The following is a 22,856-nucleotide window of genomic DNA, read 5'->3' as shown; positions in this document are numbered from 1 at the left end:
AAAGAGAGCGATCGGGAAACGAGGGAGAGACAAAGACACGGAGGGATGCACGTATCACGCCCCACCGGCGCTTTTCAATTACGCGAATCTAGATCACGAAGCTGTTAGCGAATTAAGCGGGCTTGAGAGCGGACTATGCGGGCTGAGCGCGAGATGGAAAGAGGAAAATAACGATCCCTCGTGCCGTCGCGATGAGAAATCATCGTGCTGGGGCGAACTCGCAGGTCCAGAGTAGCGACGTAACGGTGCCATGGAGCGTGGGGGCGAGGAAAACCGGAAACCGTCGGTTTATCCGGTAAACTCGCCTTGATTCCATTTCCCGGCACGTCGTGCCAATTTCGACGTGCGAAGCGAAGCGAACGGGGATCGTTCGCGGGATCGTCTTGTCCTAAAGCCTGCAGGGGAAAAATCGTTCCCTTCGAAGGACCGATCGCGGAGATTGGACGCGGCGCACGAGAAGGAGATCGACCGGCACCACGAAACGACTATGAGAGATAAAAAATGAGGTGTCTAATCTTGACCCTCGGTCTGCTGGTTTTGGGTGAGTCAAATAAATCGCGTTCGGAAATCACCTGACCAGTCGTATCGTCAATCACATCATCCCGACGGCCACACGCCAAATCTCTGCCCGACGTATAATCGCCGTGCGGAACCGGAATTCGCGTTTAGGCAAATAACACAGGTCGTAAACATTCAACAGCTTCGAGTAACGCGCGTATAATAAATGCATTAGTAAAAATACAATATATATGTACGTACACACATATATATAGTATGTATATATACATATAAATTAGACGCAATTCAATTTTGTTGTCATGCAAATCAAATTGTTTCCGCTCATTAGCCCGTATATATTAACAACTCTATTTCTGCAATTTGCATTGCCCTAAAAAACGCGTCGAGAATTCTCTCGAGTTTTATAAGTCCCAGTTTCGCGCTCGTTCTTTTTGCACGTACTTTCAGAATAATTCCAAGAAGGATTATACGCCGGAAACTTAAAGATTTAAAATTCGTACGTCCCGTCAGCTTCCCGTCTGAAAAATATTGTAGCTAAAATTAGCAACAAAAGAGAGACATACTGAAATCGCGCGACGTAGATTAATCAGGTAGCGATTGATAATTTCTTTTAATAGTCTCCGTTTCAGTTCGTTAATTACGCGACGATTAAAAAAATAAATCGTCGCGTAATTAACGAACTGAAACGGAGACTATTAAAAGAAATTATCAATCGCTACCTGATTTGCGTCGCGCGATTTCAGTATGTCTCTCTTTGAGGTATAATTGCATTAAAAAAAAAATATATATATATATATATATATATATATTTTTTTTTTAATGCAATTATACCTCAAAACGCAAAAATAAACGTGGATGGTCATTCACCCGACAAACGGTCCTTGACCGTTGCGTCTATCGTATTTGCTTCGAGATGTTTTCGAATCGATTAACACTAGATGCGATGGAATAGATTTCCGATTCTGGTGAGCACACGAGCACTAACTCTTCTCTTCTTCTTTTCAAAAAAAAGCAGTTTAATGACATTACGTGATGCACATATGGATCGGACGGGGTGTAAACCGTCTTTTTGCGTTTCGCGATACGCGTTGAATATCGTCCCCTTTCGTGAGAAACCGCGCGATGTAATGTTATGTACTTAGCCCGGACGGAGAAGGCCGACGGTATATTACAGTGGGTTTAGGTAGCTCCCAAACTTAGTCTCAACTTCGTAATAACTTAGTATTAACATTAGCCTTGTCCAAAATACGGGTTTATGCAGCAATTAACCTGAAAGTCCCATGTACTGTAATGTAATGAGTACGAGATATAATACTGCTAGTAAATGATACAACCATGGTCAGTAAAAATCCATTATACGGACTCACATGTTAGCTTAGATTTTTCTACCGTATGTGATAAATAATGCATTTTCAAATATTTTCTTTCAGCAAATATCACATTTTATCTTTAAATCCATTTATAAATATAAAATAATTATTCCAGTTATGTTTATCTCGTGCGTTGGAAAAAAATGTAGCATGTTAATTGAAATTTATATATGTACATATGTGCTCTCATTTCTATTTTCTGCAAGATTATATTAGTAAAATGAAGGCCGTAAAATTTTATTTCTAACGCTTCAGTAGTTTTAATGATTTTGGCTTTTAGCTTAACTCGGCCTTACTGTTCATTCAACAGTGAGCGGTACCATGGAGACCGTTATATTGAATTTTTACACTTTAGATAGAAATTTTATTTCGGCCTGCGAATGCCATTAATTTGACGAGTTTGCACTTTCACAAAAATATTTGTATTTATATATAACTCTTATTTTTCTATTTTTCACGCTAGTGGCTAGTATCATGTAAAAAATTAACAATTTTCGAACATTTACAAATATAAAATGCGATATTCTTTTATTCACTTTTTTCCATTAACAAAACGGTAAATATTTATTGCGCTTGATAAACTTGGAGGGTAAAAATGAAAAAAGCTGTAAAAAAAAAATGGAAAAGGACCGTAGAATATATATAAAAAAATATAGAAAAGATACAGTGTGTTTATTATAAGGCAATTTTTCGCATGAAAACACTGAACTTAAAATGAAATTGTAAATTATTTTCCACGAGCGGGAGTCATGTTACATTGTTAAAATGAAGAAAAAGTTGGAAGGGTAAGATTTTTCCCAAGACCATTATAATCAGACCAAGTTGGGATATTCTTTGAGATGGGGTAAACGTTCTTGTATCTAACATTGATGGCTTTTAGTCCGGGATCAAGATGAAATTAAGATCGCGCTTCGAGATTGCGAAACTGACTGAACGCTCGAATTAATTGCTGCCGCTACAGAAGCAACTGAATTTATATAACGATGTAATAAGAAACACGCAAAGAAATTAAATCCACTGTACGTTTCCGTGAAAGTAACTGACGATGCCTGAAGGAAACAGCCGCGGGGCTGAAAATCCTGATATGTATTTTAACGTGGGCTATGCGGGGCCGCGCAAATCCCACAGAAGTGCAGAGAAGTAAATATTTACTCGCACAACTGCCTGCATCCCTTTAAAGTCACCATTTTGGAGCCGCATTTATTTTTAACGTACTATTTTTCGATGATGACCGATCTTATCGGATTCGAAAGCCGCGTCGCCAATATCGCGAGAGATATCCCGGAATTTCCCTCCGTTTGTCGCAAGAAAGCGTCCATCCCCCATGCCGCATCCCCATACATCTCGTTTTCCACATGCGTCGTTTGTTACGCATTAGAGGAGCCCTTCGCGCAGTTACACATTTTCACTATTAATGTTACGGGAGATGTACTCATTCTCAAGTTGGCGCTCCTGGCGTGTAAACGACTATGTATTTACGGAAAACGTCCGACCGGAGTTCCACGAACTCTCCCGTGAACGATGAACGATTCAGAGTTGTTGGGGAACTTGATAAACGAGTAATGAAGAGTTGACCCTTTATGTCAATTTACGATTATTTTTATAACTATTTATGAATCTAATGCATAGAACGTTGTGCTACATGGTATGTTGAATCGGAATACAATTGTATTTACAGACAAATGTTGAATGTAACGATCCGATGTGCAAAGTACCGAGAGCATGTTCAAGGAAAAACAAATATGCATTAACGTTCAGAATACATACGTGAATTATTTTTATAAATTTTATAAATTTTTTTTTAATTTCCCCGTGTCGCGCGGCGGACTCAAGGAAAGCTTAAAATATAAAGCATGGCAGACAGCGTGTTCTTTTGATAGAAAGTATGAAGCTTTTTATGGAAATTTGAATACGAAATAACTCGAAGAGGCAAACGAGATAAAATCAAATTGATTATAAAACATCGCGATGAAGAAACCAGAAGTTCTTGAATTATGTAAATGAAAGGTTTTGCACGATTTAAATCTCGGAGACGCAAACAGCTGATGGGACATTATTCCTCGTACAATTTAAATCTTTTTTTTCCAAAGATTTGAACTTTTTTCTGGTTTTGTTTGCGAGAAATTGTAGAAGACATAATAATCTTCGACATTTTCAATAAGAAGAGACTTTAAATTTAACAAGACATAGTATTGTCTGCCAATTTGTTACTAATGGTTAATATCGAGTTTATAGGAAGAAATAGATGAAAATATCACGAACATGCCATTCTCTAATGCACCAGTAATGTTGACCGTAGGAAGTAGATATTCCAAATAAACATTTCCTATCTCTAATAAATTGTTCCCTTTCTAGCTTTTAAAGAAGATGTTCTCCTTTTTTTCAACTGGTGCGATATTGCAGCTTCTAATAGCTTTTCTTTGGCTCCAAGAAAAGATCTTTGCGTACAAAAAAATTTCTGATAGTGCAAAAAAGATATAAAAGAGATATCTGATAAAAAATAAGCTTTATCTTATTTTTATAGCTTCATTTTGTAATTTTATCTGATTTTATTTTAAAACGCTTGCCAAAGAAAAGAGGAAAACTTAAAAATAAATTAAACTTATCGCTAGTTTTTATTGAGTCATCTGAAACATTTGTAAAAAATTATTCTGTAATGTGCAAAACTGTTATGCAAAACATGAGTAATTTACACATCCGTGCACTGCACGGATAATTTTACACCATTTCGCAATATAGAGTGGGTAATAAAAATTAAAAAACGCTGTTAACATTCAGCAATAACAACAACTCTTTCTCTATGGCCAAACTACTTTGCGAGATGCACTTTATGCCACTTTAATACCATCTTTAAGATATTTTCATTTATCATTACGTACAACGACTCGAGCGATACGATGATTCACAGATAATAAATGTAAGATAACATATCTAAAAAATTAATATTTAAAAAAGATGTAAAAAATTAAAGAGTAAAGACTTAAAATTAAGTAAAGCGTCACTCGAGACATTTACCTGGGAAATTATTTTTTTGAATGCTACTTCTGAATGTTACCGAGACGCATAGTGCAATAATCTTGAATCCTCCAAAGTTAATTCGCCTAATTGACTGGAAAGCAAAAGTTTTTATCAGTAATTGCGACGCAGCCGGACGGAACGGTGATAATGTATCGTCTCGATCTTTTCGGGGCGGAGTAAATTACACCCCGCGCGATCGTCGCATTAAACGGCACCCTCAGTCAACCCTGCTAAGATACAACGTTGTATTTGTGTTTAAAGTGCAAGGACCTACCCGTTGCACGGCCGATTTCAGGATACACGAGAATCGTGCATCGGAGCCGCTCGATCGAGTGCCGTACTTTGACGTCTCGGCCTCTCGTAACGTGACAGCCCTCGTTGGCAAAACGGCCACGCTGAATTGTCGAGTACGAAATTTAGGGGATCGAACGGTACGTATGGGACATTCTTCTTTCCTCTACTGCGAAAAATAACTCTTTGCAGGAAATTCAATTGTATTTTTTGAACTTTATACCATAAACTTATACCGTTTTTTTATGTACTTCTAATAGGGAAAATAATCTTGGTGAGCCATCAAAATAACTACGTGAGGTCTTTAAATTGGTTTCTCCAATATTAAAAATTTTACATTATTACTATCGTTATGTTTAAACTATTTTATGTAATAATTTTGATGGCCCAATAATATTATTTTCAAATTTGTATCTGACCAAATTTGCAAATAAACCGTGTAGATGAAATTTATTTAAATTTAAAGGCACGGCTTAATCGTCTGAATTAATAGTATTTCCTCCAAATTAAATTGTGCAAAAAGTAAGGGTGAAAGAGATGTAACATAATACCTGATAATACCTTAATAACTATCGAGCTGCCATTTTACATAGTAAATGTAGTTTTACATTCTAATATAACGTTAGCTCGCTTATTGTAATAACCAATAAAGTTTAATATAATACGATTTTAGTAATACTGGCGTAGGGCGCAAATAAGTAACGGCAAAGACAGCTCCCTTGGAGAGTTTATTTTAAGCTCTTTAAGAGGAAAATTTTGAGCGATAAAGTTTCAAGAAAATATCTCTTTAGTGCGCGGAAATAAGTCTATTCAATAGCGAGGGAAATGTACAATTTTCGTCCCGTATTATGCATTGTAGCCTGTGAGTGCCACTTTTATCTCCGATATATCGTACGAAATCGGCTGTCAGTGTTAAAAACATTTTTCGCCGGCGATACTTTTGCGCCGGAAACTTTTACCAGAAATGGATCGACTCGGGAACACACGGCAGCTTTAGATACGATATTAAAAGCCTGTTTATTAGATACGCGGCTTATACCTCACATGCATACATGTATTGATTGATATATCCGTCGAAAGTTCTTATGCCAGCTCTTTAGACCCGATAAAACATACGAAGCGCACGAGCGCGAAAAGGTTGAAGTTATCATAGCGAAAAAAGAGTAATGTATCGCGATGCCGTTTATAGAGCAAGTTTATGAATAAATTATAAAGAAAGAGTCGAGAGGAAAGCGCGTGACTATCGATGTGGCGAAACTTATACGAGCTCTGAAACTCGATTAGTTGCAAAACTCGACTCAGCGCAGTTTCATATCCCCGTGCCGTACGTTGTTTTTCGTCACATGTATAATAAAGTTGGCCCATCATGAGACACTTACACAAAGAACACCGCGATAGAATAGACAAGGGACTGCCACAGCTCCTCCTTTTTTCGCCGGGTCCGACTCGCGCATCGGAGAGAGATTTTCGCGAGAAAGAACAGCACGTCATCCTCGGGCATCTTTCGCGTCTGAGTTTTTACTCGCGCCGCTCGTCCCTATTTCGTTAACACCGTTTTTTTGTTTTTTTTTTTTTTTTTTTTTTTTTTTATATTTCACCAGCACAATCCGTCTCTTTGCTGCGTCCACGCGTTAGTAGTTGAATTACGTTTTCACAGAGCTATGTAAATTTTTCCACCCTCCGCGGCCTCATACGGCCTCGTACGAGGAACATTAATTTTCATGGAAAACTTATTATTTCGTGTGACGAATTAATACGCAGATCATATCGCAAAAATTCTTTTCACAGAATTAAATATGAAAGGAAATATTTTTTCTTTTTTTTTTATATTTCAATGGTAAAATTCGCTGCTGCGTGCCGAATTATTTTTTTTATAAAACGATGTACATATTTCACATTCCTATGGAATTACATTAATTTCAGTGAACATTTTATTATTTCAAATGAAGGATTAATGCACGACGTATTGCGAAAATTTTCACGCTTAAAATTATCTATGGCAAAATTTTTTTCTAATATCACCGTGAATATCGCGTTTTACTTTCGGCCTATTATTCGTTAAAATTTAGATGAGTCGTATTCTCCTTAAAAATTTATACTTTTATACATTATGATATATTATTATTATCGTTACATGTTAGTATTATTATCGTCACATATTATTATTATTATTATTATTATTATTATTACTATAATAATTATTACTATTGTTATGTTTTGTTATTATTACTATTACATTATTATGTTAATACGTCAAAAAAGAACGTTCAATACATGTCGCTATCGGAAAATTGTGCACTTACGGACACTGTTATATTGGAAGCGAATGTACGTATTGACATTCTCAAAATGGATTTTTGAAAGCTTAAGACTCTTTAGTCGCGTGACTTTTCGCGAATAGCAGTGAATTGTACGCGATAATCACGTTGTGGTGAAGGGAGAGGTAGTGCGGATTTTATCGAGGAAAGTGCGGATTTTTACCGATGACCAGCTAAAGTATTCGAGAACGTTAGAAATTTGACGTAAACTGATAAATCGACATTTCCACTTTGGTGCACGGAACATACTTTACAAGCGCGTTCCTGCCTCGCGGAGTCGTGGCGTGCATATACAAATTGCGCCTCCTGTATTTCGCGTACAATCCTGAGATTTCTAATGTTACTGCACGCGGAAGGTAAATATAGGTCGACAAGCTCACGAGCAAATCCATATCATTGAAGCGGAACGACAAAGGGCGCGCTAAACTATTTTAATTACGGCCCAGCCGGTGAGCCGAGCTATGCAATATATGATTACTTCGGCCTATATCCATATTCGAAAGTATAAATATGTACCGCGAACAATATTTCCCTTTGTCTTCGCAATGGTAGCGTATATCTGAAAAAAAAAAAAAAAACAATTTGCGTATCGTTTCACGAGAAAACATTTTCAAAAATAGTCCATTATTTTGCGAAATATGAAACTTTTGCATTTTTATTGGTTCAAATGATATCTTTTAATGTTTCCATCGGAGATAATTTCCCAGTCGTGTTTTCTATAATTTCATACCTTTTTGGCCAAATTGGACTTCAATGTTTAATTATGTTTTCCTAATTGCGTCGCCTCTCGAAACGCACGATTGTACAACCTCGCAAATCATTTCGACGATTTTGCATTTATTAGCGGCGGGATTTTCGCAGAATCAAAACGCAATTGTACAAGTTATTTCGTTCTTTCTATTAAAAAAGTCGGATATGCGGTTTTCATTAGCACTAGATCGCAGCCAGCCGTCATATGAACAAAGGCCTCTTTATAGTTTTTGTATCTGCATCTTTATCTCCTTTTCATATCGACTCCCGTACGCCGAGCACGCCTGCAAAACTCAATGAAGCGGTTTTTATGGGGGAATACGCATTTTTGTCCTACGTGTCCGGCATTTTAGATGCGAGCTATAATATAATATGTTCAAACGCACGCCGCGTTTACGTAAATCAATCACGTCGATCGACTTTTCCGCCACGGCTAAGACATTGATCTGTCAAATGTTATCGGAGGGGGAGAGATATTAGAGGAAAGGAAAAAAAAATGGAATTACGAGATCGAAATCAGAGATTGATACCGATACCGATATCGATTTTGGAAGCGAATGTGGAACGCGGATATGGAAAAATGAACGTTACGGCTCGTTCCATTATCAGATGGGCGGCGGAGATCATTTTTACACGTCCGCGGTATCGGGATTCGAAGTGGCGCTTAAATTATACTGACCGCAATCCCTTGATCGAACCTGCGGACGACTCATTCCAGGGATTCTCTGCCCGGATGCTCCGCGGACAGGACGGAGAGGACGACGACGGGCCGCGGGCGCTTCTTTTACTCCTTTTCTTTTCCAGGTGTCATGGGTGAGACACAGAGATATCCATCTTCTCACCGTGGGCGTCGAGACGTACACGTCGGACCAGAGATTCATCGCGTCGCATTTTCCTCACACGGAGGACTGGACGCTACAAGTGAAATACCCTCAACAACGGGATTCTGGCACATACGAGTGTCAAGTGTCCACGACGCCGCCCATAGGTCATTCCATGCACCTCTCTGTTGTCGGTTAGTTCTTGCTTTCTCTCTCTCTCTCTCTCTCTCTCTCTCTCTCTTTTCTCCTCTTCTTCCGCTCCTCCTCCCGGGTCTCGCTCCTCGAGATTCTTCTCGTTTTTCATTCGCGCGGTTCGGCGCTGATTTCGTCCCGCGACGTGGAAGCTCACGCTATATCTATTTGCCGCCGGAAGCTTAATGTGCACCGCACGTGCATCGCGATACCCACATGGCATTTGCCGCGCCACGGGCCCGTTGATTTACCGTATGACTTAATCATTCACGTGGAGGCTTCTCAATGGGACACGCGACCAAAGTGTTTTGTTATCGCCCCGCTCGATCCGCGATTTCTGCTCCGCGTCGCTCCGTCGCATTATCGGCGAATTCATCCGGCAAAATTAAATTATCAGGGAGATAGGGTTCTTTTTTTTTCTTTCTTTTTTTTTTTCTACGAAATTGGAACATCGACTTCCCTATCTATCTTTGGATTTTTATGAGGCACGTCGAAGTTTGCGCGCGTATCCTTAGACCGACTGCAATCTCCGCGAACTTGGCGAATTATAAATTTCTGTCATTATGCATGCTCGCTCGTTCTATGGATAGTAACTTTAATCAGCTTCGTGACTCTAAACTTAATATTACCTTGACATTAACAATCTGGCGTTAATATCAGTCCTCTCTCCCATTCTGAAATTCATATAATAAATTAACTGACGGTTTTCAATACTATGTGGAAACTATCTCAAATGAAAGTTGATTATTATAGTAAATTCTCTTTTGCTTGGTTGCAGCAGTTAACCCACTTCCTAAAAAAAAAAAAAAAAAATAGAACAGGAAAAGAAATGAAAATGGATAAAGTTAATAAATGGAGATCTAGATATTAACTTTTCACGTTAAAAACGCATTAATAGTAATCCATTTGTTAATGTTTATCGTTTCGGACATCTGATATTATATGCTTGTTTATTTTATATATACATTATATGATCGATGATATCGATGTTCCTAGTAACAGCAAATAATAAACAAACAAACAAACATCAAATGTAATGCGTTTAATATAATTACGGTTTGTTATTAATTACATGGCTTCTCAATTTATCCTAATCGTTATAAGCTTTTATTTGTTAAAAAGCATTACTATTTTCCCGTTAAATTCCATACATCAAATAATATTTCAGCATAATCCAAAATTAAACAAAACCGAGATGAGAACAAATTTAAGCAAAAGAAAATTAATTAACAAGTGCGCAATATGTATATGTACAAAAATTTATAATATGTACAATATATATGTATCATAATTTTTACTTTTTCTTCGCTTATTTTAACTCATTATCTAGCTTTTATCAGCTTATTATTCAAATGGTGATTAATTTAATTTTATCAAAATTATTACACAGAAAATATAATGGGTTATAAAATAATAAATTTAATTTAAAGAATTAAATTCTCTATGAATATATATAATATCATTTTTACTTTGAATATTAGCTTTTTCCTTTATGATATTTTTCGCATCGTCAAATAAATAATAATTTTCATTAGTTATAAAATTTTGAAAATATAAAATATGAAAATATAAAATTTAAAATACTTTTTACATATATTTTTTACAATTGTTGAATAAGAAAATATAAATATATAAAAATTTTATTATAAACTACTGTTTTAATATAAAATTTTTACCTCTTAAAATAACAACACAAATATTTTTTATTGTTTAAGGGGATATTTTTTATTTTTTACTCTAAAATAATCTAAAGTAATAAAAAATAAAATTTAAAATTAAGATGCTGATTAAATTTCCATCGTACCTTGTAAAGATTTAAACAGAAAACTTTGTACTATCCATTGAGGTAACGATGCCTTTTTGTGAACCAATATTGATGATCCCTTCTCTTACAAGGTATCTGATCAGATTTTTCTTTCTCGATGATTAACGATCTTTTAATAAGACTTTAGTGGTACATGTATATACATCTTTTTATTCTTATCCCTAGAGCCCGTAACGTTAATCGTCGGAGGGCCGGAAATGTACATAGACAAGGATAGCACTATGAACTTGACCTGTATCGTGCGCCACAGCCCGGAACCACCCTTGACCATTTACTGGACTCACGATCAAGAGGTACGTTATCATCAAGCGCGGCTCATTTAACGAAAATGAAAGTACGGAGACAAAGAATTTCCGGTGGATTAACTTTCAATCGTCATCTCTAACCAGATCGCGCGAAAGACGGTAACTTAAATCTACTGTTCTTCCCGCTACCATAATTCTTTGTCTTCTCTCATTCTTCAACTTATGCTCACACTCGATCCACTTCGTCTTCACTCTATCATGCGACCCGTTTTAAGCAAGTTTTTAAATCTAAGATTCTAAGTTTGCACGGAAGAAAGAAAAAGAAGGAGACAGAAAAAGAGTGAGAGAGAGAGAGAGAGAGAGAGAGAGAGAGAGAGAGAGAGAGAAATGAAAGGGAGAAAACTTTTAATTTTAATATTACCTGTTCGGAACGTTTCTCCTTGTTGAATTTTTAAATGTACGAACACGGAAACTCTGTCTCATTTCTCAACTTCAAAACCTATCTGCTACCCCGTTTTCCCTCTCCCTTCCTCTCTCTCTCTCTCTCTCTCTCTCTCTCTCTCTCTCTCTCTCTCGCTTTACCGCGTAAAGTTTTTCTAGTGTGCTTTGCCGATCCTGGTCGCATTATACAACATCTATTTCTACGACCGTGTCTGTCTCTGTACCTTGCGGGCTTCTCCACTTAGGTCTTATATTCTTACTTTCAAACTCCACCGACAGTTCATCGCATTAACTCCCTCGCCGTCCTCGCGGTATCTCCGATTTCGTAATGTTCCTCGCCAATATCGGGCGCTGCATCTCTCCGCTCTCCTCGTTATTATCCGTTCTTGGTTCGCTTCATCGACATTTCTTCGCAATTCAACAAAACAGTCGCCGAGATAAATGTGTAATAACGTCTAATTTAATTATCACGGTTCGTCGGAAATTGTCACGTTTCCTCCGCTAAATTCTCAACGTTTTATGCGCTGCGATTTATTTATTATTTGCTCCCTAAGGCAAGCAACTTACTGAAATCTACAATTAGTATCGCTTTGTAAATTTAATTATTCTTATTCTCTTTCTTTACGCTCTCTGCTCGCAATTTCTCCATTTAGTTTTTCTCGGCAAACGAATTTACCTTTCTTCCTTTCCGCCGGCCACCTTTTCCCTTTCGCGTTCCCGTTCTCTTTGAGGAGAACTCTTCCTCTCGCAATTCGATTTTTGCAGTCCTCACCTACAGGTCCAGGTTCTTTTTCCGTCCTTTTTCTGTCACTTTCTTAGTCTATTTCCCAGAATTTGACTTTCTTCCCTGCGAATCTATCCGTTTCGTAGCTCTCGATCCCATAAGCTTCCGTCTCGCGCGCACCGAGATTTCCTTTCGTGTACTTGTTCCGTCTCGTCATTCGCCTTTCTATCCCGCTGCTGCATCCGCACTAGCCAATCTTGCGTCGATATCCCGAGTGAAAAATTTGACATGCAGTATTTCCTACTGGCCCCATATTTTCCGCCGGTCTCGTTGCACGCATTCCTTCCATCGCTACGACCTGGTTAACCCCCGCCGTTCGCGGGGAGAATTATGCATGTTGAGATATGCACTGTGTAGCATAAATATCGGTAAACGCGCAATCTACTGCTGTCTCATTGGCACAATTGATTTTGCCTGGACATCGACGGTGCCCAGAGGACTTTGTTGCAATGTCGTAATAGCGTGATATTGTATGTCCTAATTACGAGCGAAAATTAAGACGCGAAAGCATCCTCGAAGCTGTTTAAATAATTGGCGAGAAAATAAACTTAACCCTGGTGTATAATGGCATCTTTAAGCGAGTTTTCCACCACCTCGCAACAGTCGACCCCCGTCGACCCGAGCAATCAGTATTATCCACAGTGTAATCCGCTTTAAGCATCCTCATTATAAAAAGGCTTACATAAGATCGCCCTAATTTAAAAAAGTTACGTCGTGGAAAAAACTTTAGGTTGGATTATTATTTGACTTCAGAATATTCGAAATATATCATCATTTTAATTGTAAAGTATCATCCTGAGGATTTTATCGGGTCCCAAAGATTTACAGAATATTGTGAAATAAATGGAAGTGCACGAATTTGTACGAATTTTTTGAAATAATTTTGCGAATTGAAAGCGAGTACCGTACTGAAAACAAAGTCATATTAAGGATTAAACTTTTATTTTCGATAAAATTCATAATGGTAATTGAAAAAAATAGTCAAAAGACCATATTGCGTCGAATAAATCGTATACTATGTACAAAAAATAAATAAATCTGGATTATTCGACGATTGCAAAAACGCATTTATGCTCCACGTAAAATCGAGCTGTCGCCTCTTACAAATTCCGATCGGTGATTGGTGACACTCTTGGCCTGATCTGCCGGCCTTTCACTGTCTCCCTCGGGAATGATAGGGATGCTCCTCGCGGGCACTGTTTCCCAAATTGACCTCGGCCCCGGATTTTCGAAAGCGCGTGTCTCTATTTTTTCGCGTTCTTTTTGATCATTCTACGAACGACACGCGGCCAGGTTTTTTTTTAGAAATTAGACAGCCGTCTCTATTTTTCCACTACTACACGTATTTATATCAATTTCGAGTATTTCCACTTTGACATTTTGGATTTTCAGAATTTTTGACATTTTGTGGCCTGCCGACAGCATTCAACCGTCGAGCCATTGTTACATTGGAATTTGCTGACGGCATGCAGCACGTAGTAACGGCATGTAAACGCTGATGCACATTGGATCGGCTTACGAAATGAGAATATGTTAATATTATTCATTAAGCGCTGAGACTTTCATTAGACAAAAGTTTAATGGAAGCTGAGTGTATGTCGTTTGCGTTTCTCGTTTTTAGACATTTTCAAGAGATGCGAAAATCCTAAAAGCGAGAAGCTTAAAAAAAAAAATAAAAAAGAAGAAAACTACTTTGTCAGTCCGGGTCTAAACAGAAACATTTGGATAATGATATTTAAAATATGCATGCTTGTATATACAGATAAATAGGGGGAGAGGATGTATTTATGGGTAAAATAATTATTTAACCAGCTATTTAAAATTCCGCTCGTATCGAAATTTAATTGAATACCAGAGGATCCGTTTCATAATTGATTTTTCATTTCAATTCCAAAAAAACTCACTATACGGTCTATATCTGATTTGTTTGGCAAAGGAGAAATGCAAATAAAATATTTTTGCTTTTATACCGACTGAAAGCAAATGAAATATTTTTCGTTTTCGGTTCCCGGTATAGAGAATCCGCATGTGATCTTTTAAATTTTTACATGAAACATGTCGCGTACAGATCTAGACGGAATTTTTGATATCTCAAACTGCTTTTAGGGGAGTAATATTCACATATTACATTTTCCGTGAATGCAAACAAGTACGTAAATCGCTGTTTGTTTAATATTATACAAATTGTGATTCGTTTAATATTATTGTTATAATATTGAAGGCGCAAACTGCTGTCTATTGAAAGTTTTCGATAAATTAATATGCAGTCCGTGTACATATGACGGTCGCGGATATTAACGAAACAGTTTGTTGCAAATTCACGAGAATGGGAATGTAATAAAGCGCGGTACGATTCGATCAAAATCCATTTCTGCCGGCGAAATAAAGAATGATTACTTAAATTATAAAAGCGAAATAAACTGGACGGACGACACGCGGACGGAAATTAAATAAAGGCAGGCAAAATACATGCGCGGATAAAAATATTGTCGAAAACGTAAAAATTGGTACTCGATGCGAAATGCGCTGAGAAAGAAAATAATAAAAACAACATTTAATATAAAACAGACAAAATGTCGAGTGCGGCAGTTGTGTTTTTGGATTTATAGTACTTCTCGTCCGTGCCGTCTCGGAAAAGTTTTTGAAATCCATTCTGCAACAGTGACATACGATTCGTTTATTTTGGTAGTGCTGTAAGTTTCAGCTTTGAAACATTATGAGTTTCAACAAAATACGGACATAAACTGATAACTGCTATATCAGTTTTACCAAAGTTTTCAAAACTATATTTCCATCAGTTTACAAACCGGGAAACGCGATCGAGTCGCGGAGCGAGGGAGAGTCACGCAATTTTTAATTCCCGTATGCGGAATGCGTACGATAAATATAAACACGAATAATGCGCACCTGTGGGCAGGCGTGAAAGAGCATAACACATTTAATTAAATAAATGAATAAAGATTTTTCTCTAATTACTCGACAAAATGCGAATTATGAATCAATCTTACCCCCCTTCGGTGCATCTACGACGCTGTCGAGACGTTGGATTAATTCCATCGAGCTTTTGCAGAGAATGACGAAAGATTTATCTCACGTCTCTCGCATCCGTGTCCGAGACGAAAAGATAAAAGAGAAAGAGAAAAAAGAAATCCAACCACTTTATTACAGCGATTTTTCTCCCTCCCCCCCTCCCCCCTCCCCCGTACGAGAAGCATCACCGATCACCGATGTCCGCTGCCGAGTTTCCTTTTTTTTTTCAATGGGGGATTAATTAATCACCCAATTAATTGATCCCTTGGTCAGTTTGTCGAACACTATTATATGAGCGTTATAGGAAGAAATTTAATTAGAATAACATTTTTCCGGGACCTGCACGTGACAGGTGATCAATTATGACAGTCCGAGAGGCGGGGTATCGGTTATCACGGAGAAGGGCGAGATAACGACGTCATACCTTTTAATTCAACATGCTCAACCGGCGGATAGCGGACAATACACCTGCCATCCCAGTAATGCTAACACAAAGACAGTCCTAGTTCACGTACTTAATGGTATGTATACTTCTTAATCTTATAGCGCACCTGCTGTTACGCCGTTATAACGTCTGTACGGCGGCTTAATGCACCTAATGGCGATCCTTATGCCTCTATTCAGCCCCGATTATCCGAGTATATTGCGAGAAAATAAATATTACCCCGTGGAGCGTTGGCGGAGGAAAAGAAAAAAAAAAAAAAAAAAAAGGGAGTATTAATCTTTCGCTTTGCAGGGGAACATCCAGCTGCGATGCAGCACGGCGGGCAGCTAAGATTAGCCAATTTACCTTTTGTAATGATCTCGACGACGCTTTTGACCTTCTTGAATCATCCTTACTAGACGTAGAGCCATGGACCATTGTAAACCATTGTTAGTCGGGTGTATTTCTTTCCATTTTCCACGCTGACTCGTTTGATTCTCCTCCGAGGGAAGGAAGAGAAAAGAAAAGAAAAAAAAAAAAAAAAGAACGAATCTATCTGCCGTCTCGTCGAACATTCTATGCAGCCAGTATGAATAAACGATCGATAAAGTAAACTGCACAAGTTCGAGAGTCTTTCTACGCGACGATGTGATTTATATAAATTGTACACTTGTTGTTTCGGTTGTTTATTAAGGACTGTTACTAAGTCGTCGTTCCTCCATTTACATATCCGTTCCATTATTTATTGTTATTAAATTGTTTAAATTGCCTTTATGTAATTAAGTAGCCCTCAATTGAATTAATTTTCATATTTATTATTGAATATTCTTTTTGAATTATGAATGTCATCTGTATTGTCTATAAGCGCATCTTGCAAAGATTTAGACGGATACAATAAACGACGGAGAATCGTACTTCGAAAAGAGAAAGCATCGCAACGTATTTGAAAGATGTGTAAAGACAAATCCGATAGCAATGAACGGGAAACGTGGCAAAAAGCGGAAGAGAAAAACCAGAAGCTTTTCGTTGACGTTAAAATACGCTGTAACGTGCGATTCAAGACGAAGACAGGGTAACGAAAACTGGATATATTCGTGAGAATATTTAGCGATTATTTAATTTGAAAGGCTTCCATCCAAGCGGCCGATTACATTTGCTTTATCATGTTTTACAAGACAATACGTTGTACTTGCCAAAAAAAAAAAGAAAAAAAAGAAAAAATGTGTATGTTATTGTTAAAGAAAAAATTTTGATTTTAACATAGAGACAGAAAGACGCATGTTGAAATCTATTATTATGTTATGAGGAGAAAGAGAACCGCGCACGCCTCGCGCATATGGAATATATATAAATATATATAAAATACGATAAAAAGCCGCTGCAAATGGAAATAATCGATGATGTATGAATGAGCGTGTTACGCTACGGTATGATTGGAAATATTCGTGCATAAACGCTATAAGTTTTTGAGAGAAAATTGTTCCTTAATGATCGTCTTCGATGCAAGAAAGGACTCAGATGAATTCGACGCTTTGGCAAAATTACGTAAAATACGCTTTCCATCGAATGTTATGCTACGATCGTATTAAAATTTCTATTCCTTGATTCCAACGCATTTGTTAAACGTTGACACTTTATTTCATATTAAATAATTTATTTGACATATTTATATCGCTTCGAATTACTGTTACAGAATTTTAACATGGAGATGATAATTATAAAAAAAAATTATAATTACAAATTCGGTACAATTCATTACAAATTATAATATCCGAAATTATAATTGTCAAGGAAAGTTTGCTCATGTTTATTGTATGAATCTCATTGATTTATTTAATGTGTTTAATATATTAAACGCGTACTATAAAATTGGATCTAATACTATTTATTCACGAAAAAAGAGACAGCTTGATTCAACGTTGTGTATTTCGATAATTTAATTTTTTAATTAGAGTTAAATAGACTGTTTTATATTTATGACATCTTGTTCTCAGGACATGCTTATATATCACTGTCGCTATACAAATTAGAACGTATGTATTGTGTGTTTATCCGCGGAATTTTTCGAATTTATGTGAGTAATTTGAGACTCTCGACCATTTTTTAATTTGGTGAATAGGTAATGATAGCTATTTGTTATTGTCGTGCAAATAAATCAATTGACAAAATCATATGCTTCGAGCGTGTGTTATTTAAAATATCGCCGTCTTATTCTGATCTCGAGTATAAAAGATATTACATTTATAGATTTAGTTTTATAGATTTATTAAAAATATCAAAAATTAAAATCAAAAGTAATTAACAGAGATATGAGAATCAAATATTAAAGTCTATTTGGATCATGATAAATGATCTGCTAAAATGTATATACAGAATGTTTACAGTTGTGCTTCCTAGAAACTACAAATTCAGCAAATTCGAGAGAGAGAGAGAGAGAGAGAGAGAGAGAGAGAGAGAGAGCCATAGTTTCTTAGTTAAAACCTTGTTTGTACATAATCTTTTAATCAACATTAAATATCACGGAATAAATTTCAAAATTAAAGTTTAATTAAGATAAAATGTACGGGATACTAAATAAAAAAAAAAAGAAACAGGTCTTTCTTTTTATTCCCATCGTAAAAATTTTACTATTCCATTTAATATTCAATCACCATTAAATGAAATGCGATTGATGTGATAAGATTTAAAAAAAACACCTTTCCTTTTTTATTTCGCTTCTGGTGTTGTTAATCAGAACAAAATTAATGCTACTTAAAATATTCAATAATATTCATAAAATAAAGAAAAAAATATGTTTCCCTTTTGTATTATCACTTTGATATATATTACATACATATGATTTCGGATTAAAATATAAATCGAAATAATATATGATATTAAAAATAAATAATTCTTTTTCGAAAATAATGTTTACATATTATTATTATTAATTTCATTATCAATTATTAATTATTATCATTATCAAATATATCAACATACTTGATGAATATTTCTTCAAAGTAATAACTTATATAGTTTGCAGTGGATCCTTATCACTTTCAGAGACGCGAACTTCGACCAAGTTCTGAAATTGATGTTCCAACATCGGAGCGAGGACCTTTAAAAAACCGCGTTCTGAATCAGAATGATTTGTTAATATAACGTGAGTTCCAAGATGTATAGCATCCAGTACATCGTGATGCAACATTTCTCCCGTAAGATATAAATCCGCAAATGTTCCTTTCAATACCGATGTACCCGCTCCGGCACATACCGCAACAGTATTAATATAACCATCTAAAATGCAACAATAACAATAATTATATTTACATTACTCATTAAGCTTAATCTCTTGGTTCAAAAATAAATTGTTTTCACTAAGATTTCACCTGTATTGCGTGCACGTGCTAATCTTACGTGTTTCAGATTAGTTCGTTGCTTTACTAAATTTACCGCTTCGTCCACAGTTATCCGGTTTTCCAAAGTACACAATCTTCCAAAGCCATAAGTCGCATCGCTCTCATTCGGTTGAATTATCTCACTGTTTTTGAGCTCTTCAAATGTAATGTTTAAATGATAAGATATTATTTGTTTTAACAACAAAAATATTGTAAAAAATCTATTTCTTACTAAAAGTTTCCGCTAGCCAATCGTTAACTCCGCCTCTTATGGCATCAAAACTAGTATGTGGAGAAAAAACAGCAATATCGTTTTTTAGGCATCTCGCTATTATTCGTTCCTATTATGTATAAATAAATAAAAATCAGATTACAATATTATTTTGATAAAATTTATATCGTAGGACTTTATTATACCTTCCAAGATCGATTTGTAATAGATTTCAATGGTGCAAATATTAGTGGATGATAGGTAACGATCAAATTGGTTTTTAATTTAATGGCTTCGTCCATAACATCTTCGGTTAAATCATTCGTCAATAAAATACGCGACACAACGTTTGGTTCTGTAGGTTCAATCAGCAATCCAACGTTGTCCCAAGAAGCTGCCAGCGATGTATCCGCAAATTTATTTATTGCAGTTACAATATCCTTCACGAGCAAGCCTTTAGTTTCTACAGTTGTATTCATATTGCGATTTATTGTATGTATCACCTTATATTGCTTAATATATTTGTGTTGGAAATAAAATTTCTCACAAGATAATCCTACGTTGTACAAACGCTTTAGCATTTATATATATCCTAAAATAAAGAGGTGATTATAAATATTTTATATTTTATATTTAAAATGCGCAAGGTATTAAAAATATTACATCCAATAAACAACCAGATATTTAAATTTAATATTTATTTGTCACAAAATTAAAATCGAATTTTCTAATTCAATCGAAACGGTGAGTTTTCAAATTATATTGAAAATAATAAATTTCAACTTATTATAATATATATATATTAATCACTAATTTTACTAATTCTTGCATAAATTATATATTGTTAAGTATATATCGAATATTCTTGAAAATAATAACGAAGAATAAGTAGTAAGTTTTTAGCCGATAAAGCTAAGGTGGATACATGTGTTGTATGATAAATTATTTGAAAGCGTTGGATACATGATATAGAATTTCTAGAGACATAAAGCTATTGTAGTATCCCGACAGTGTGTTTTCAGCTATTCTAAGCCAAATTTCATATTATTATCATAAATTAAATATTTTAAGTAAAAAAAGAAAAAATTTTGGGATTCTATTGTTATATATCGAAAAGTTAAAAATTAGATAAAATAAGTTCTTCCTCTTCCTTCCGCGTGTTGTTTTTGATAAGATAATAATAACTCTTAATTTTATAACAAACATTATTTATTATCTAGTTAATTATTATTGTTAAGTATAAAAATGAAATGAAATAAAACAGAAGTAGATATTTTACAATTGTATACATTTTATTCGCTGTAAAACCATATTTTCACTGTACTGTCATCGCTTGCAGATGCGAGTTGTCCAGCAACCGTAGGATTCCACTGTACACAATTAACATCTTGAGCGTGTGCGTTGTCCATTGTATAGATCAGTGTGAAATTTGGTTGATGTGGATCGCAATTATCGTCCTCCTTAAATATCCTAATAATGTCGTCACCACATGCTGTCACTAGTAACCCTGTGATCTTACACCAATCGATATCATATATTGTTCTTGTGTGATATCCCGACAGTGTGCAAATGCATTTCCAAACTGATTCGTTGTTTGGTGTAGCGACGCCTGTGTCGTTTCCAGGTTTGTATTCCCGCCATATCTTTATAGTTTTATCATCACTGCATGTTGCTATTCGATTACCGACTGCATCCCATGAAAGACTCCACACCGTAGATGTATGAGAGGACAAGGTTGCGATGCATGACCAGTCGCTATCGGCTATATCTTCCTTAAATATCTTTACTGTATTGTCATAACTGGCAGAAGCTAAGATTTCTTCATGTGGATGCCACCTCACCTAAAATAAAAATATTATATTTAATAAAATAAAAATATTATATTATATTATAGATATAAGATTTCTTTATAAATTAATAGAATGAATAATTTCTCTAAATAAATATATATTTAAATCATATTTTTCAATAGATAAATCTACAACATACCTTCTTTACATCTTGAGTATGACTATTAATGACAGCTGCACAATCATATTCATCATCGTTCACTTCCCATACCCATACAGATTTATCTCGACTACATGTGGCGAGTAATTGGCCAGAAATTGACCAGCTAACACTTTTTACTTCATGTTCGTGTCCTTCTAATGTTGAGTTGCATTCAAATTGTCCTGACTTCTTATCCCACACTGCAGTAGTAGCATCAAAACTCGCTGATGCAATATAATTACCACAGGGGGACCAAGCCAGTTCTCTAATGGTTCTGGAGTGTCCCTCAGTAAGGATCATTTTCGTAACCCACTTGGGTCCCTCCAATCCCCATATTATAATTGTTTTGTCTTCACCACAAGACGCAAGATTTATACCTTTAGGATGCCAACAGACATTCCATACCCTGCCTTTATGCCCGGTTAAACTTTGCTTTAGTTCCAATATACCCATCGTTACCTGCAACAGCATAATTCTGCATAATTCCTTCATATAAAAATAGTTTATTTAGAACATTTCTTTAAAAAATCTATCTAAAAGATTATAAATGCAACAAAAATAATAAAATGCCTGTATCCAATAAATAGAACATACTTTTAGAAAGACAAATTACATTTTTTAAATAAATTATTAATACATGATCTTAATACTATGTAAACAGGATAACTTAGGCTACATTGGAACTAAATAGCACAGTGTGTTCTCTTATTGCAAATAAGGTATATTCGTCTAAATCGTTTCTTCTACTAACCTTCTTTATTCTTACAGTGCGCATATGTAACTTACTTGCAACGTTTGCGTATTTAATGATGAACTTAGAGGAATTTTGTCACATGGATGATAATAGTTAATTAACAACATTCGACTACATTCACTCACTGCACAAGTAATAAAATATTTCAATATTTAGCGAATACTCACCGTTCTTTCCCGTGTTCTAGAAAAATCGACGCAATTATCAGCGAGTATTAAACATTAATTTTTGCTAATTTTTGCAAGCAATAAATACCAGTTAATTGTATACAGAATATTCTTGAAAATGATAACGAAGAATAAGCAATAAGTTTTTACTGATAAAGCTAAGGTTGATATTTCATGTGTTGTACGATTAAATTTTTGAAAGCGTTGATTGGATATATGATAGAGAATTTCTAGAGACTCAAAACTTTCACTATTCTATAGCCAATCAACATCTTTAGTGTTTTCGACTGCAGTGAGTTTGAACTCAACTCGAGGTGATAACTTAAA

At 35.7% G+C, this 22,856-nt stretch overlaps 2 protein-coding genes across 11 annotated transcripts; one reads left to right on the top strand and one right to left on the bottom strand.

The window, feature by feature from the left end:
- LOC105430254 (zwei Ig domain protein zig-8) lies at nt 1-18,199 on the top strand. 2 transcript variants are annotated; one of them, XM_011643725.2, is made up of 6 exons: nt 1-541; nt 5,169-5,338; nt 9,071-9,281; nt 11,270-11,397; nt 15,957-16,125; nt 16,341-18,199. In XM_011643725.2, the coding sequence occupies exons 1-6, from the start codon at nt 502-504 to the stop codon at nt 16,445-16,447; spliced, it is 825 nt and encodes a 274-aa protein (XP_011642027.2). In that variant the 5' UTR covers nt 1-501; the 3' UTR covers nt 16,448-18,199. The 2 variants fall into 2 exon arrangements, with proteins under 2 accessions (XP_011642027.2, XP_088932845.1); XM_089076719.1 differs by having other exon boundaries at nt 16,316-18,199.
- A 418-nt stretch (nt 18,200-18,617) lies between these two features.
- Nucleotides 18,618-22,732, bottom strand: Ciao1 (cytosolic iron-sulfur assembly component 1). 9 transcript variants are annotated; one of them, XM_089076717.1, is made up of 6 exons: nt 22,530-22,728; nt 19,823-20,208; nt 19,638-19,746; nt 19,397-19,561; nt 19,004-19,304; nt 18,618-18,775 (listed from the first exon to the last, which is right to left on the bottom strand). In XM_089076717.1, exons 2-5 carry the CDS (start codon nt 20,195-20,197, stop codon nt 19,036-19,038), a joined length of 918 nt encoding a protein of 305 aa, XP_088932843.1. In that variant the 5' UTR covers nt 20,198-20,208; nt 22,530-22,728; the 3' UTR covers nt 18,618-18,775; nt 19,004-19,035. The 9 variants fall into 9 exon arrangements, with proteins under 9 accessions (XP_088932843.1, XP_011642031.2, XP_011642033.2 ...); XM_011643729.2 differs by lacking the exon at nt 18,618-18,775 and having other exon boundaries at nt 18,819-19,304; XM_011643731.3 differs by lacking the exons at nt 18,618-18,775; nt 22,530-22,728 and adding an exon at nt 22,395-22,517 and having other exon boundaries at nt 18,819-19,304.
- Nucleotides 22,733-22,856: the final 124 nt, after the last annotated feature.

This window comes from Pogonomyrmex barbatus, unplaced genomic scaffold, assembly GCF_055798465.1.
Source record: "Pogonomyrmex barbatus isolate J1 unplaced genomic scaffold, ASM5579846v1 scaffold2, whole genome shotgun sequence".
Taxonomy (NCBI): domain Eukaryota; kingdom Metazoa; phylum Arthropoda; class Insecta; order Hymenoptera; family Formicidae; genus Pogonomyrmex; species Pogonomyrmex barbatus.
This window is presented reverse-complemented; position numbering and strand designations above follow the sequence as displayed.

Coding starts and splice junctions, on each gene's coding strand:
- LOC105430254 (XM_089076719.1), top strand. CDS start 502: ATGAGGTGTCTAATCTTGACCCTCGGTCTGCTGGTTTTGG. Junction 542..5,168: donor CCTCGGTCTGCTGGTTTTGG/GTGAGTCAAATA, acceptor TTGTGTTTAAAG/TGCAAGGACCTACCCGTTGC. Junction 16,126..16,315: donor CCTAGTTCACGTACTTAATG/GTATGTATACTT, acceptor AAAAAAAAAAAG/GGAGTATTAATCTTTCGCTT.
- Ciao1 (XM_089076714.1), bottom strand. CDS start 22,469: ATGTTGTTAATTAACTATTATCATCCATGTGACAAAATTCCTCTAAGT. Junction 22,068..22,394: donor TAAATACGCAAACGTTGCAA/GTAAGTTACATA, acceptor ATGCTGTTGCAG/GTAACGATGGGTATATTGGA. Junction 21,458..21,605: donor ATACTCAAGATGTAAAGAAG/GTATGTTGTAGA, acceptor TTTTTATTTTAG/GTGAGGTGGCATCCACATGA.